The sequence below is a fragment of the Prionailurus bengalensis genome, chromosome B3 (genome assembly GCF_016509475.1).
Source record: "Prionailurus bengalensis isolate Pbe53 chromosome B3, Fcat_Pben_1.1_paternal_pri, whole genome shotgun sequence".
Lineage (NCBI taxonomy): Eukaryota > Metazoa > Chordata > Mammalia > Carnivora > Felidae > Prionailurus > Prionailurus bengalensis.
The window spans coordinates 136,401,520-136,418,735 of NC_057355.1; the positions used below are offsets into that span (position 1 = coordinate 136,401,520).

General features: G+C 55.0%; 1 protein-coding gene across 1 annotated transcript in view; it reads left to right on the forward strand.

Annotated features, from left to right (window-relative positions):
- Positions 1–17,216, forward strand: part of RIN3 (Ras and Rab interactor 3) — a 123,171-nt gene that overhangs the window by 93,875 nt on the left and 12,080 nt on the right. The window contains exons 6-7 of the mRNA XM_043556879.1: positions 891–2,450; positions 4,667–4,975. Coding sequence (XP_043412814.1) covers positions 891–2,450; positions 4,667–4,975 — 1,869 coding nt within the window. The remainder of the gene's footprint in view (positions 1–890; positions 2,451–4,666; positions 4,976–17,216) is intronic.

The window sequence follows — 17,216 nt, forward strand, 5'->3', positions numbered from 1 at the left end:
CAGATTCTCCACAGGGCTTGGTACCCAAGGACTCCTGAGCTAGCCAACCCCCTGTGCCCTTTCAGCTGGGACGTTCCAAGCCCGTTACCCAGAACAAGCCTGGCGTGGACCAACCACATCTAGATCGGGCCGGGCCTGCGTTGGTGGTCACGGACGTGGGCTGTCCGTGAGGGGTGGGTCAGGAGAGAGGCATGTGCTGGAAGCCAGCCAGCAGTGGAGGATCCCCTGCTTTCTGACCCACCCCCTTCACCACACACACACACACACACACACACACACACAAATGCAGGGCGTGGGCCATTTTCCTATTTTAACACGGAGATTGACAGAAGCATTCTGCAGTGGGCCGGTGTCCCCCATTTGGATGGTCAGGTCTGAGTTCACAGGCCACGGTGCGTGCTTTGTTCTCCGTGCACACAACCAACCGCGGTGGCCGGGACAGGCCCAAAGCCCCTTCCCTGTGGGGACCTCCGTTCTAAAGATGACCAGGCAGAGGCCTGGTAAGGTCACATCACCTGCCCCAGGGCACCCAGCTGGTCGGCTGCAGACCTCCTTGCCTTCTGTCCCCCCACCCATGCCTGCACCCCGATCCATTGGTGCCCTCCGTGGGGGGCTGTCTCACTCCAAGGGGCAGGACTGGAGCCCTGCCTGCCACCGCCGTGTCCCGGCCCCACCCCAGCAGCGCCTGGGAGGATCAAGCCGGGCTTCCCCTCTCGAGGCAGGAAGTGGTGGGAGAGGTTTAAAACAGCCCAGGAGGGGAAACAGCCATCGGAGCAGTGAAGCAAATGCTGTGACCGGCCCTGCCCCCCCACCCCGCCCACTGACGCCATCGGGCAGGTAGGGGGCCCGGCCTTGGGACTGACCAGCCTCTCCCTCTCTCGTTTCTGCAGGCTTCTGGGACTCCTCGCTGAACCCCCGGCGAGGAGGTGGGAGCCCAGCGGAGCCCCCGAGAGACCCAGCCCCCGGAGCACCGCCAGCCTCCAGCCTCAAGTCCAGCGCCCATTACGAAAACTGCTCATGTGAAATCGAGCTGTCCGTAGGAAATGACCGCCTGTGGTTTGTGAATCCTATTTTCATCGAGGACTGCGGTGGCGGTGCCCTGCCTGCCGACCAGCCACCCCCTGAGAGCTGTCCCTCACGCCCGTTGCCTCCCACCTCCAAGTGGGCCCCTCGCCGCCCAGCACCCCCTCCCCCGGCACCCCCTCTCCATCCCTCCGGCCCCCTCCGGCCTCCTCCAGCCCCTGCTCCTGATCCTGCTCTGGCCTGTCCTTTGCCCGCTTCCCCCCCAGTGGCTGCTCCCCCGCCTCCAGAGCCCCTTCCTCCCACGCCTCCAGCCTCTGCCCCCCACCCTGCACCCCATGCCCCAGGCCCCCCAGACCCTCCAAGCCAGCCACCCATGGCAGCCTGTGAGAGGTCTCCACGCCCTCCCACAGGCCTGGGCCCCCTCAGGGAGGAAGAGGTGAAGCCAGGGCCGCCCCCTAGCCCCTTGCCGCAGACCCCTGCCCCTCCGACACCCGTGAAGAAGAACCTCCCGGCGGCTCCTCCCAGACGCCGCATCTCTGAGAAGGTCTCCCTGGAGGACCAGAGTGCAGGGAAGGCGGACAGGGGGATGGCAGCAGAGGGGGACCAGCTGGGTCTTTGTAGGGCATCCACACTCAGCCTGCCTCCCCGGGGGACTTCAGACAGTCCTGGGGAGCGGCCTCCGAGGACCAAAGAGCAAGGTCAGGAAGCGGTGGCCAAGGCCAGTGATCCGGGCAGCATGCCAGAGCCGCCGAGGAAGATCCGGCAACCCCCAGTCCCGCCCCCCAGGAGGAGACGGATCTCCCAGCAGCTGGCCTCGGGCCTCGCGAGCCCCTCGGAGAGCACGGAGCCTCCCACGAAGGAGGAAGCCCGTGAGAAACCCACACCCGGTCCGTCCAGAGGAGGCCAAAGCCCCGACCCCCAGACCAGGACTCAGAGCCCGCACACCCAGACCGGTGCCCGACCCCAGAGCTCTCCAGAGTTCAAGGGCTCCCTGGCCTCGCTCGCGGACAGTTTGGGAGTGCCTGCCTCGGCCACAGACCAGGACTCCTACTCCACCAGCAGCACGGAGGAGGAGCTAGAACACTTCGGCAGCTCCGGCGGGAAGAAGAAGCCCTCGGCGGTCCTGGGCAAGGCACGCCACCGCCTCAGCTTCGCGAGCTTCACCAATGTCTTCCACGCCTTCCTCTCCAACAACCGCAAGCTGTACAAGAAGGTGGTGGAGCTGGCCCAGGACAAGGCCTCGTACTTCGGAAACCTGGTGCAGGACTACAAAGTTTACAGCCTGGAGATGATGGCACGCCAGACCTCCAGCACGGAGATGCTGCAGGAGATCCGCACCATGATGACCCAGCTCAAGAGCTACCTGTTGCAGAGCACCGAGCTCAAGGCCCTGGTGGACCCCACCCTGCACTCCGAGGAGGAGCTAGGTCAGTCCCGGGCAGGGGGGCCGGGCGCGGGCAGCAGGGAGGGCCGATTCCAGACAATCCACCCTTTCCGTGAACGAACCCCTCTGCCGTTCCGAGTTCTGCCCTTGGGCCAGGTAGACGGTGGGAGAACCCCAGCCACATATGAGGCCAGCGGGACCTCCCCGCGCCCCCTGCCCCCCCCAGGTGCTCCTGATTTTCTTAGGGAGACGAGTCACGAGGAGCAGTTGGAGGCAAGAGGTGGCTGCGGAGGGCCAGAGCAGTCTCCGGGCCCAAACAAACGTGGCTGCGGAGGGCCAGAGCAGTCTCCGCAGGTCTGGTGGCTCTCAGAGATGCCGGGCCCCCAGAGGGCACGGGCCACAGCTCTCTCTCGTTTTGTGGATGTAGATGAAGAAAGGACTCGGCCCAGCTCCCACGGGAGCCAGAGGCTTCGGGGGAAGCTAACCGGCAAGTCCCTGCCTTCGGGTCGCCGCTTCTCTAGCTGCTCTGCTCTGGGGCAGTGGGGTCGTGATGCGGGCCTGGAAGGACGGGCAGCAGTGGGCTGAGGTGGACCGGGGCGGCCGCGCGTCCTGTCGCACAGGCTGGAGAAGCAAAGGGGAAGAAGGAGGTGTGACGAGGAGGGCAGATAGCTAGGACCAGCGCCACGCCCAGACATGGGCCAGGCCCAGGCCTGCATGGAAGGAAGGCGTTATCTGGATCTCTCCTGGGACTCAACCACGAGAGCGTGGGTCCCTCCCTTATCCCCCAGGGATAGGGCAGTTCAGGTGTGTTCTTAGATAGACAGGACCTGGGGGCCTCCCCTTACTAGGCAGTAGTTGAGACCCTCCCCGCTCCCCGGGGATGGGGTGGAGCTAAAAAGACTTCCCAAGAACGTTTCCCTACTGTCACCTGAAGCAGCCACGGTGGCAAGTAGCCATGGGTTCAGATCCTTGCTCAGCCCCACCTAGCTGTGACCCACACCATCAGAGCCCGAGCTGGTCCATCTGCAGAGGGGGGTGGTCATGACATGTAGGCTGCAGAGTTGCTGTGAGAGCAGAGCTGACTAAATCCCATTCCAGTAGCTGATCGGGATGCCTCTTGCATAAGATGACATTTGAACAACGAATAGGTCATGTAGATAGCTGTGGAGTGACTTCTCCAGGCAAAGGAAGTCGCAGGTGCTAAGGCCCTGAGGCAGGAGCAAGCCTGGCAGGTTGGCAGAAAAGCAGGGAGGCCGGGGGGGCTGGAGCAGCAAAAGCACAGGGGACCTAGCAAGGTGATGAGTGAGAACAGATCACGGGGGAGACTTCTAAGCCACGGGGAAGACTTTGGCTTCTACTGTGCATGAGATGGGAGCCATTGGAGAGTTCTGAGCATGGGAATATCATGATCAAACATGCCTTAGCAGGATTGTGCTGGTTACTGTGCCGAGAATGGATAAAAAGGGGCCAGGGCAAGAGGCTACTCACATAACTCAAGCAAAAGATAGCCCAGGTTGAGGTGGTAGCCATGGGAGTGGTAAGAAGTTAGATTCCGGATATACTGTATTCTTGAAACTAGAGTCAAGTGGATTTGAGAATTCAAAGAGAGACATCAAAAATAATTCTACCAGGGGCACCTGGGTGACTCAGTCGGTTAAGCATCCAGCTTTGGCTCAGGTCATGATCTCAAGGTTCATGGGTTCAAGCCCTGCTTCAGGCTCTGTGCTGACAGCTTAGAGCCTGGAGCCTGCTTCGGATTCTGTGTCTCCCTCTCTTTCTGCCCCTCTCCCACTGCCATTCTGTCTCTCCCTTCCTCTCTGTCTCTCTCTCTCAAAAATAAACATTAAAAAAAAAAAAAAGAAGAAGAAGATTTCTACCAAACGTTTACTGGGCACCCAGGCCCTCCGCGTACAACTGCACAGGTTGTATACTGCACAACTCCCATGTAAACAGTGCCCTTTGAAGTTGTACATTGGTAGGCAACCCTGTGAGAGTTTAATAAGTACCATGCCCTATGAAAAGTGTCAGGATATAAGGTTTCAGTCCCAGACACTGCACCAGTGTCTTGGCAGTGTGGCTTTCTGTTGAAGGTACTACACTGTCCCATGTGTCAGAACTGCAGGGCATAACTGCTGGGGCATCGAGTGTGTCCTTCCAGGGACAAGGAGATGAGGACACCACACTGTTGAACACTAAAGCCTACTGGTAGGATCCCGGCCGCTGGGTTCCTCACCGTCCCGCTCTTGCCCCCCCCCACAGAAGCGATTGTGGAGTCTGCCTTGTACAAGTGCGTCTTAAAGCCATTGAAAGAAGCCATCAACTCGTGTCTGCGTGAGATCCACAGCAAGGACGGCTCGCTGCAGCAGCTCAGGGAGAACCAGCTGGTGATCCTGGCCACCACCACCACCGACCTGGGCGTGACCACCAGTGTGCCGGAGGTGCCCATCATGGAGAAGATCCTGCAGAAATTCACCAGCATGTACAAGGCCTACTCGCCGGAGAAGAAGATCTCCATCCTGCTCAAGACCTGTAAGCTCATCTATGACTCCATGGCCCTCGGCAACCCAGGTAGGTGGGCAGGCAGAGGAGCCCGGGCTAGGGGCTCTCTCTAGGAACAGCACTATTGTTCCGTCTCTGACCCCCTCCCCGTCAAGGACTCCGGAGCCCTTAGCAGGCGCCGGGGAGGCCTCTCCAGGTTCAGAGCCCTGTTGGGGCAGGACGAGGCATGGCGGAGTGGAACCCCGGGCACCTCTCCAGCATTACCTGGGGGTCAGGAGAGGGCCAGGATTAGCTGCCACGATAGAGGACGGCACACAGGCCATGCTCAATGTGTGTGTTGATCAGGAGAAGGTGCTATATTCGTGTCCTATGGCTGCCGTCACAAAGGTCCATACATGAGGTGGCTGAAACAGCACCAATTGATGGTCTCACAGTTCTGGAGGCTGGAAGTTCAAGATCAAGCTGTGGGCAGGGTCATGCTGCCTCTGAAGGCTCTGGAGAAGAGTGTGTTCCAGACCTGTCTTCTGGTAGCTTCTGGTAGTTCTTGGCTTGTGGCAACACGCTCCAGTCTTCACACGACATTCTCCCTGTGTGTGCGTGCGTGCGTGTGCGTCCAAACTTCCCCATTTTGCAAGGGCATCAGTCACATTGGATTAGGGGTCCTCCCTACTCTGGTATGACCTCATCTTAACTGATGACATCTGCAACGGCCCTATTTCCAAATAAGGTCACACTCCTAGATACTGAGGGTTAGGGCTCCAACATACGAATTTTGGAGGGACTCAGTTCAACCCACAACAGCCACCTCAAGCAGTTAGCATTTATTGTTTGCTCACGAGGAGGTTTGGCAGTTAATGCTGATCTGGTCGGGCGTGCCTGAGCTTGTCTGGGCTGGCTCATGGGTCTGTGGTCAGTGGGGTTGTTTGGAGGCTGGCTGGGCTAGGGCGGCCTTGCTCATATGTTGGGGGGCTGAGTGGCTGTTGACTGGTCTGGAATGCAGGTTACTGGGCCATGCTTCTCTTTCTCCAGCAGGTGAATCTGGGCCTGTACCCATCACTGTCACTGGGGTCCAAGAGAGCAATTGAAGCCTGCAGGGCCTCTTAGGATCTGGGTTGGACTGGCACAACACAATTCTGACATTTCACTGACCTATTTAGTCACAAGCTGGCTCAGATTCAAGGGGCAAAGGACTAAACTCATTTGATAGGAAGAGCTTCAAAGTAACATTGCAAGGGGGTACAGATGTAGGGAAGGGAATATTGGGACCATTTACAATCCATTTACCACAGCACTCCTCTAGCAGACAAGAACAGGCATTATTGCACCATGGTATATGCCTTGGTGAACAGAATGATGGCTGGATTTTATCCCCCGATCACCTCTTCAGCTGGATGCCCTTGTGCAGTGAGCAACCTGTGTGCCCGTACATGACAGCCGTGGTAATGAAGAGCAAAAGGATTGTTACCTTTGTTGTCACACAGATGTGGGTTTAAATTTCTTATCTGTCGCTTACTCTCTTTGTGACCTCGAATAATTAACTTGACCCCTTAAAGCTCAGTTTCTTCACCCAAGGAAGCTGTTTTACAAAGGGGAAACTCAGACCCGTAATGGTTCAAAAGCCATACTCAGTCACTTATGAATATTAGAAGCAACATATAAAATGACATGTAAAATGTCAACCTCAATGCGCAGGACTTAACAGACCCAACAAATGGTGGCTGTTTTAGGGGAGGGATTCTCTCCATCTACCTTGGAGAAGAGCAGGCCCGTTTGGCCATAGGCCAGCAAAAAGCAATTGAGGGATGGTGCAAGGTCCCCTTCCCCTAGGAAAGCTCCCTCATAGGCCTGGTACTGGCCACCATTCCAGGTTGGAGTCACTCTTTGGGGTTAAATTGACTTGTGTCCCATTGCTGTCATTAGAACGAACACTGTTCCCTCTAAGCAGATACCATGTTCAGTTAGAGCCGTTGGAGCCGCGCCTTCACCATTTAGCGTAACATTGGAAATGTGACTGGAAAAGAGACTCTGGTAGTGGGGACGGTACGGCAAAGTGGAGGTTTTCTTATCGTGGGGCGGATGTCAGACTTTGAGACCCAGCGTCCTGTGCAGTCCGGACCCCAGAGAGCAGTCCAGCATGTGAACTCCACAACCAAGTAAACTCCTTAAAAATCCCCAAGGAAATAAGGTGAGGGCAGCAAGCAGCCTTCAGAACCCCGAGCTCTCAATCAGAGTTCGACGTGCTTGGTCCCGAGGGTGTGGGGCCCTGGGAAAGTATCCGGTGTGGCTCACGGCAGCAATGTGGAACGGAAGGTTAAGACCCTGTTGTCAGGTGGCAAGGGGCCGGCCAGGCCCTTCTCGGTCCTTCCCAGAGCAAGGCTACCCCAGATGTGCAGCAGCTGGGGAGGGGAGCTCGGGGTGTCCTGCCCAGTGTGGGCAGGGAGCAACAGTACAACCGGATCGACCCAGAGAGGAGCCAGAGCCCCGCAGGACCCTTTGCTGGGAGCAGCCTCAGAGAGAGAACAGAGAGGCTGGCCTGGGACCTCAGAGGCATGTGGTCGGGAAAGATCCAGGTTTCCTTCCCAGCTATGTGACTGTATCCTGGCTACATAGGTGCTTGGAGCCTTAGTTTACCCCTGTGCTAAATGGGCACAGCCATACCCACCTTGTGGGGCCATCACGAGATGTAATTAAGTCTGTAAAGTTGCATCTAGCCCAGCGGCTGTCACTTAATCAGGGCAATTACCTTCCCTGTCTGAACGCCTCATTTGGGGAATCATTTCTCCCGGGGCCGCGCCGAGGCTCGGGGTAAAATCCGAGCTAAGGACTCTGCAGACCCTGAGATGCTATCGGGGAGACGGTCTGGGGCCTGAAGGGGACAGTTCCATTCCCAGTAAGTCCTGGTTTACTCGGAAGCCTTGGGCTTTCTGCAGTTGTTTTAAACACCCTATCTCTTGCCAGTGACTTCAAACACCATGATTCTTGCTGACGGTGAATTTACTCACTCAGACCTTACCAGAGACCAGGGAATGGGGGAAGGAATAGCTAATGTCGAGGGAGAAGGAAAGGAAAGAAAGGCAGTCGCTGGAGAGGATGTGCCCAGGCGAGGCACATGAACGGACAGAGAGGAACGAGGACGCTCAGAGTTTCCCTGTCCTCGCGGGAGGGAGGCTGGACTCTTCTCTGCTGATTCAGAAGCCAGCTCCAGGCAGGGAAACTCTGAGCCCAGAAATTCAGGCCAGGGCCGGGGCTCCGTGGGAAGATTTCCCCGCTGGGAACAAATGAGTCTCTCGTCAAGGAGCAGTGTGTTCCCCTCCCGCTGCTGGGGGAGCACTGGGCTGTGAGCCCGCGGGCTTCCAATCTCACCTCTGCCATTAGCAGGCTGGGGCTGCCCCGCTCCGAGCCCCGGCTTCTTCACCTGGGAGGAAGCAGCTTCTGCCAAGAAGAGCGGGGGCTTTGGCCTCGTTCATAGACCTGGGTTTGAACTGTAGCTTCAGTGCTGTAGCCTTGGACGTGAATCTCATGGGGCCTCTGCATGCATATGAAACAAGGATGATAAGACCTGCTAATCAGGTTGTCATGCAGGAGCGGGGAGAACACCTAGAAGGCATCTGGATGTTTTCGATCCAGGAGGGACTAATCTCCTAGGGACTAATCATCTCCTAGAACCTTGGTTTTCTCACTCATAAAATGGGTCTGGGAATGCCTGTCAGGGCTGTTTCGAGGACCAGATGCAACCAAATACTTGTGTGAGTGTCTGACATGTTAGGATGCGGGAATGGCTGCTGCCTCCCCACCACCCAGTGGTCTCCATGCTGGGTTCCAGGAGGCACCCCAGGGGCCACCAAGGGGACACAACACAAGCTGGGCCACGACCTTGTTTGTCCCTGTTTTACACATGGAGTCCCACATGGGATTTTGTTTGCAATAACCAGTTCTGCTGCTAAATATTTTAGCTTTTAAAACTTCCATTTGGAAATGGGTTCAGACTTCACAAAGCTTGAGAATAGAAATACTACATTAAAATAAGAACATCCAGGGGTGCCTGGGTGGTTCAGTCAGTTAAGCGTCCCAATTTGGCTCAGGTCATGATCTCCCGGTTTGTGGATTCAAGCCCCGCATCGGGCTCTGTGCTGTCAGCTCAGAGCCTGGAGCCTGCTTCCAATTCTATGTCCCCCTCTCTCTCTGCCCCTCCCCTGCTCTCGCTCTGGCTCTCTCTCCCTCCCTCTCTCTCTCTCTCTCTCTCAAAAATAGATAAACATTTTTTAATAGGAACATCCACATACCCTTTGTGGATTGTTAACATCTTGTTTCATTGGCTTTATCACTTAAACACTCTCTCTGTGCATACATAATGTTCTTCCTGAATCATCTGAGCTTAAGTTACTTACATCTTGGCCCTTTACCCCTAGATACTTTTCTAAGAACAGGGACATTGCCTTGCATAACGATAGTAAAGTTGTCCGCTTTGTAAATTCACGCTGATACAATATTTTTACCTCGGCCACCCTCTGTATTCCGGGTTGTCACTGGAGCTAATAAGGTCCTTGCTGGCTTTTCCTCCTCCCGGTCGGGATCCGGTCAGGAGTCAGGTATCACAATTAGCTGTCATGTGTCTCTTACCTCCTTTAACCTGCAACATTTCCACAGCCTTTCTCTCTTTGCTTTTTTATGACATTGATGTTTTGCAGGAATACGGGTTTCCTTCCCACCACCCCACCCCCTCACCGTTGGTTCTTTTTGATGAAAGTTCCTCATTTTGTGTTTGTCAGATGTTTCCTCATGATTAGATTGAGGTTATGCACTTGCAGCCAGATCCCGACTGACTCTTAAATTCTCTTCTGACGTCGACATTCTGCGATCTTAGGACCCGGCCCCCTACCCCCAGACACTCAGCCGACACCTCCCTCCTGCCAGATGCTTCCAGAGGCTTGCTGCTCGAAAGTGTGGTCCGCAGACCAGCAGCCCTGCATGGAAGCTCTGGGAGCTATCGGTGACCCCGCGGAAAGGCACACTCCAGCTTGGGTCCCGCCTACCTCTACCACTGACCCACTCAAAGCCGAAAACAGCCCTTCCCTCCCACCCCACCCCCACCCCAGCCCCCTCATCTCCAGGGAAGAAGCCCCACCTGCCTACCTCTGACATGACACTTGCAATAGCCTGTGGTGTCCCTGTGGCCTGGATGCTGGCAAGGCCCGCTGGCACACAAAGAGAAGGACTGAACTTGGAGACGTCTGAGTTAACTGGCCGGGCCGTCTTTCCCAGAAGGGTATTGTTCTTTATGCCCAGGGTTCAAAAGGACCAGGATTTGAAGCCAACAGTTCCTCACTCCAAAGCCTGTGCTTTTGTGACTATAGGCAGCAGCCAGCCTAGGGACAGATCCCAAGGTTCCTGAATCCCAGTCACGTGCTTCCTCTACGGTAGCAAGTTTAGGGGCCCGAGTCAGGCAGAGCAGGTGTTCGTGGAGACAAATGGCTTTGGGTAAGCTTGGCCCTCCATCCTGCAGCAAGGAGCAGACTGGGTTGCACATGGACTTCATGAGGCTTGGGGAGAGCAGCCAGAACTTCTAGAATCATTTCTCCTGTTGCTTCCACAAACAAGCTCTTCCCACCTCCTCAAAGTCTAAGAACCTTCTCAGTGTCGAAGAACAGGGTTGGCCCCGCCATCAAGGAGAAATAGATTCAAGCCTGACAGCCCCGCCCCAAAATGCAAGAGGGAGGAAGGAGGGAGGAGTATGGTGTGTACGTATGCGGGGCGCTTTCTCAAAGAACAGAAAGAACCTTCTTTTGATGGAGAGGAGGCAACGGGAGGGGGGCAATGACGGCCAAGAGGTTGCCTTTTTTCTGTGCCTTCAGTGGTCCGTGTAAACACCCAGATGCCATGCCGCACGAGATGGAACCTGGCCCCTGACCCTGGGGGAGGGGTGTCCAGCAGCCAGGTGTTTGGATGTAAGGGCCAAAGGGGTGGTGGTCTGAGGGTCCTGGAGCCCCTCTAGCCCCTCACCATTCACCCTACTCGCAGACATCACAGAGCCAGCTGGGAATCTATAGCTGGTTCAGGTGGGGACAGAGGCTGCGAGGGCAGACCCCGGGGAGCCTGTGACATTGACCAGGGGTCAGGGGGACACAGAGGGAGGTCAGGCTCTTGGGTATTTTTTTTCAATCTATGTTAAAAAAAAAAAAAGTCGCCTCCGATTTCTGATACAGAAGTCACTAATAATGTTCGTTGTTGAAAAAAGATGATGAGCATCTTGTTGGATTTCTTTTTGGTCTTCTTGAAAGAGATATAGATAGGTAGATAAATAGGTCATTAGTTAAGGAAAATACTTGCTGCTATATTTGCTAACATATTGCTATATGTTATATATATATTGCTATGTATTATAGCTATGTTGCTAATCCCCGCAATCTCTTACCCAATAAAAGTGCATTTCTCACTCATGTAAGTCCAAGCGGATGGAGAAGGGGGGGCGGGGCTCTGCTGCATGGAGTCATTCAGGGATCCAGGCCGAGGGAGACTGTCTGAATCCTCCTGGGCATTGACATCCAGGTGACAGAGAGAGAGAGAGAGAGAGAGAGAGAGAGAACTCAAGGGCCAGGCCTGGAAGCAAAGCACAACCTTGCTTTTACGCCCCCCACCACACAACAGAAATGGCACTCGGGCCCTCTAAGATGTCGTGCTCTGAGCATCAGAAGACACGTTGCCCTCCTGGCTGGCATTTCTCACATGCCGGTAGCCCCACGGGCACCGTGTTCATCACTGCCCACCTGTCTTGCCACCGAATCCTCAGAACCACTTCTTGAGGTGTAGACACTATTGTTGCCCCCACTGTAGAGCCGAGGAAACTGAGGCTCAGCGAGGCTGGGCAGCACACTCAGCATCATCCCCGAGCAGGCGAGTGGAGCCAGGTCCCGCGCCCAACCGTGCGCTGTCCTCCCTCTCTGGGGTGTCCTGGGGTCAGCGAGGACCTCAGAGAAGTCAGGCCCGAGTCAGAGGAGGCCTCGCGCCTTTTCCAGCCAGGCTGGGACTTTGGGCCGCAGGGGTCCGAGCCCGCGGCCTGTGTGGCTGGACTGGCTCGCGGGCTGAGCTCTCCGAAGAGGAACCTGGTGAGCTGGAGTAATTTCCTCGGGGATGCGGTGTGGCTCAAAGCAGAACTGAGGCTTAAGCGGCGTCTGCAGAAAGCCCACATGACCCAACGGGGCAGCTTTGGAGGGGGGTTCAGTGGGCGGAGGGCTGGCTTCTCATCCCACGTCAGCCACAGACTGCGGGGAACCCTCCACCCCTCTTCCCTCCTCCCTGGGCTCCCGCTCTTTCAGCCGTGCAGCTGGGAGTAGTTCAGACTAGACCAGTGGTTTTCAAACTGGCAGCTGAGAGCTCCCCAGAGGCCACAGACATAGCTGAGGGCCATTTGCAGGGGACAGTGGAGGGAGAGAAGAGCAGGCCAGCCCCCACTGTGAATCAACCAGAGAAGCCAAGTTCTGCCTAAAATACCCCTTAATGAAAGGCTTCCCTGGGCGCCTGGGTGGCTCAGTCAGTTAAGCGTCAGACTCTTGATTTTGACTCAGGTCGTGATCTCACGGTTCGGTGGGATCCAGGCCTGAGCCAGCCTCTGTGCTGACAGTCGGGAGCCTGCTTGGGATTCTCTCTCCCCCTCTCTCTGCCCCTCCCCAGCACACACGTGCTCCCCCCCCTCAAAAATAAATAAACATTAAAAAAATGAAAGTCTTCCACTATAAAAGTAAACTGAAAACCTCCTGTTACAGGTGCTGCTCTCTACTTCCTACCATCCCGTGTGTTTATCAAATAAGTTCATTCATTCACCAGTGGGACTAACAAGAAATGACAATATGGATGTTAACAGGAAAACCCAGACCCTGTTTTTAAGATGGTCACAATTCAAGTGGGATAACGGAGCATTAAACAAGCGACAGTCATACCGTGTGACAAATGGTATCCGTTCATTCATTTAGCAGACATATTTATTAAGAACCTAGTGCGTGGGGCATCTGGGTGGCTCAGTCAGTTAAGCGTCCGACTTTGGCTCAGGTCATGATCTCGCGGTTCATGGGTTTGAGCCCTGCATCGGGCTCTGTGCTGACAGCTCAGAGCCTGGAACCTGCTTCGGATTCTGTGTCTCCCTCTCTCTCTGCCCCTCCCCCGCTCACACTCTGTCTCTCTCTCTCTCTCTCAAAAGTAAATAAACATTAAAAAAAAAAGAACCTAGTGCAGGTCAGGCATAGTGGAAATACTGGATATGAACAGTGAGCACGATGAAACCCTTGCCTTCACAAAGCTTTCATTCTATGAGGCGAGGCAGGTAATAAATAAGGAACCAGAAGCATAAACTATGTCATTAGATGCTGAAACGTGCCAGCAGGCTGAATCAAACACGGAGAAGGGTCTGGGGAATGTCAGAGGCGTTTGCTGCTCTGCGTTGGGTGGTCAGGGGAGGCCTCTCTGAGTTAATGTACAGTATCCGTTTTCCCATTCTGCAGGGACAGGGCAGGGGAAACCCATCATAAGGGCATTAACCTAGTTTGTGGGAAGTGGGGGTCTTCAGTTAATACTTCCTGGAGGAAGGAAGTGACTTTAAGTGGGAATCATGGTGGAAAGTAAGAGTCAAAGCACATCACAGTCCTGTACCTTGTCTGCCCCAGGACTATTGCATCAGCCACCACTTTCAGTAAGAGCCCGGTCAACAAATTTGGAGGGACAGTTATAGTAAGATGATACACCCTTCCTCTATCTAGATCAGGAGTCTGCAAACTATGGCCTGCAGGCCAACTCTGGCGCCCTACTTGATTTTGTAAATAAACTCATAGAAACAGCCACACCCATTCATATACAGTATCTGTGGCTGCGTTTGTTACAACTGCTGAATCCAGTAGTTGGGATAGAGACCACATAGCCCTCGAAACTAAAAATAACTACTACCTGGCCCTTTACAGAAAGATAGGCCAACTGCTCATTTAGATCATTGACAAATGATCTAAAACCTAATTTTTAACCCAGCCACTCACTTGAGGTTCACAGCAACCTGGCATGACAATCGGAATTAATTTTTTTTTTTAATGTTTATTTATTTTTGAGAGAGAGCAAGAGACACAGAGTGTGAGTAGGGGCAGAGGCGGGGCAGAGAGAAGGCTCCAGGAGGAGCAGAGAGCAGGCTCCAGGCTCCGTGCTGTCAGCACAGAGCACGACGCGGGGCTTGAACTACGAGCCGTGAGATCATGACCTGAGCTGAAGTCGGACGCCCAACCGACTGAGCCACTCAGGCGCCCCCAGTCTGAAGTCTGAGTGAGTTTTATCATCAGCCCGTTTTCACATGAGAAGACTGAGGCTCAGAGTGAGCGGCCCCAGATCACACAGTGAAGGGACAGAGTTGGGGGCTTCCTGATGCAGTACTCACACGGTCTGCATGAGGCGAACGCATTCAGCGCCTTTTTATCAGAACTCTCCTTGAAAACCTGCCCACCGATGAAATATGCACGAGGCACCGAGCCAGCCCTTTAACGTGTGATTGCCCACCGCCCCCCACCCCCCATACCTACTGATGGAAAACAGATGTGACTTTGGCACGAAAAGAAAGCAGAAATCACCAGGCACTGCAGGCTGTGGCCCAGCAGGGCTCTGGGAGGCACAGCCTGATGGACGTGGTCTCTGACCCATGCAAGCCAGATGTTCTGATCACGGAGAATAACTTTGGAGCTGTGCCTCCGTATCCCAGTGCTGCTGGCTGAGGCCCCCTGTGCACAGGCTGAGCTCATGCCTTGGGCTCCTGGCTTCACGGGAAGGAGACCGAAGCCTACCTAGCCCTGGAATATCAGAGAGCTGGAGCATTTAAACAATGCTTGTGGCTTATGTTTGTCTGCAAGTAGCTATCAAGTCAGAGAGTCTGTGTGGGCCTTTCCCACCTACATCAGCGAAGAGAGACCCAGATTCTAGTCATAGATCCATCACTAACCGGCTGTGGGGCTTTGAGCAAATTTCTCTGGTCTCTGAACCTCGGCCTCCCACAGTGAGATTGGGCTTGATGAATCCAGGGCCGCTGGTGTCCTGAGTCAGCTGGTCATGCCATGAGAGCTAATCACGTGCCTCTCTCCCGTTCCACGTTCATGTTGGTAGCTTGAAATGGGCCGCTGTGGAAATATTTATACCACAGAAATTGGCAAACCCTGCAAATCGGAGCTTATTTTTCCCTTCGGAGAGGCAGTTGTTGGCCATTTCCCAGCTCACCGCTGTCTAAGACCCACAGAGGATCCTAGTATCCTTGACCATGGCCCCAGCCCTGGACAGGACAGGGCGGAGGCCAGTGGGAGCACACGTGTGGCTCCATTCAGTCCGTTGTCAATGTCCAACGTCCCAAGCCCTGTGCTGGCGACTGGAAAGGCAGTGATGGGGCAGAGGCTCAGAAAGGTTAAGAGACTTGCCCAAGCTCACCCAGCCTCCGTCCTGGCCTTCGAGGAGCTCATAGTCCAAGGAAAAGGGCAGGCTCTGAAGTCGAGGTGTTTGGGGGCTGGAGCAGGAAGTGCTCACCTGTGCCTGAGGATGTGGGAGAGGGCAAGGAAGGAGAAGTTTGTTCGGGAGAGCTAGGGAAGGTGTCCCCGGGAGAGGGAAATGGGTGTGCAAAGGCACGAGGAATGGAGTTCGGGGAATGGCCCCTGATTCAGCACGGAGGAATTTGTGTGAGAAGGTGATGAAGGCAGCATGTCGTTCTGAGCTGGAAGTTGGAATATAGAATAAGCAGTGGTGGCTGGGGGCAGTCTAGGAGGGCCTCGTGGAGGAGGTGGAACTTGAAGGAAGAATGTCGAAGTACCAGGTACCTGGGATTGTGGGTAAGAAAAAGTTGGGTTCAAGTCCTGGTTCACCACATCCTAGCCATGCAACCTTAGGCAAGTAGCTTAACTTCACTGGGGCTCACTTTCCTCATCTATAAAGTGGGCACAATGGATCTAACCCACCTCACAGAGCTGTTTTAGGAATCCATTGGTATAATATTTATAAAATATGCTTTGCTTTTAGAATGGCCCACAAATGTTGGTGCTGTGTGGGAGGGGGAAGGTAAGGACAAGCCATGCCCGATAGGTGACTGTGGCAAATACCAAGGGGCCGGAATGCAGGTGACTTGTTCTCAGGCCATCAACTAGACAGTGTGGCTGGAAGAGAGTAATCGTACTGGACAGGTGTTTATGGGCCCAGTTGTGGAAGGCCTTGAATGTCAGGGTAAGAGATCCAGACCTGATTCTCTAAGCAGGGGGGAGCCATTGATGGTTCTTGAGAAGAGAAATAGCATGATCAGAGCTATACTCGCAGGAGATGGGTTAGTGGACAGAGTGGATCAAAGGACAGAGGCCCTGCTGGGAGGGCAGGCATAGGGAAGTAGAGCTGGAAAAAGCAAAATGTGAGTGCAGGGAGCAGTTAGAAGGAAGATTCGTCTGGGGCTCTGACCTGCCTGGCCACAGGGAACAGAGAACCCCAGAGGAAGAAGGGGACTCCCAGGCCTTGCACCCTGGGACGGGGGGCAGGGAGCCGTGGGCTCCTTGACAGAAATGGGAAAGTTTGCAGCCAGGGCTGGTTTCCAGGAAATGACGAAACACTTGGTTTGGCCCCTGGCGAGGGGAAGGACTCGTGGGGTGTCTGTAAAGGTCCACCGGAGCCTGGGGAACTTGGGGAGGCACCCCTTCCTGCTCACCGCTGCTGTGCCCTGCTCTGTGTCCCGGGGAGACAGAAAGGGGATGTTCACGGGTAGCTGGAGGGACAGTCGTGGGATCACGGGAGCCCTTGCAGTAGGTGGCTAAGCAGAATGTGCTGGGGACTGAGGAAGTGGGCCCCAAAGCCCTTCCTGAGCGTTGGCCAGGCTTCTCAGGGAGAGCATGGGGAGACAAAGAAACACATGAACCACATTCTATCCCCCACAAGGCACAGAGCCGCAGTCCGGAGGGCCTCTGAAGCCTAAACTGAGGGCCAGAGCTGGACCATCCTTCTTGCTGAAAGTCACTGCCCCCGGAAGCAGAGTTTCTGGCCCTTAGAACTATAGACATTTGGGGCTGAGTAAATCTTTATGATAGAGGGTTGTCCTGGGGACCGCAGGTGCCAGTAGCACCCCCACTCTGATGTGACAACCCAAAAGGACTCCAGATACTGCCAAGTGGCCCCTGAAGGGCAAAACCACCCCGGCAGAGAACCACTGCTCAAAAGCAAATTTGCTTGCCTGATTGTATCCCTCGGTGAGCTATTAACACAATACCAGGACGAAATCAGTGTTCTAGGAGGCACAGTAAAAATTCAATCAGCTCTAAGCCGGTGCGTGAGT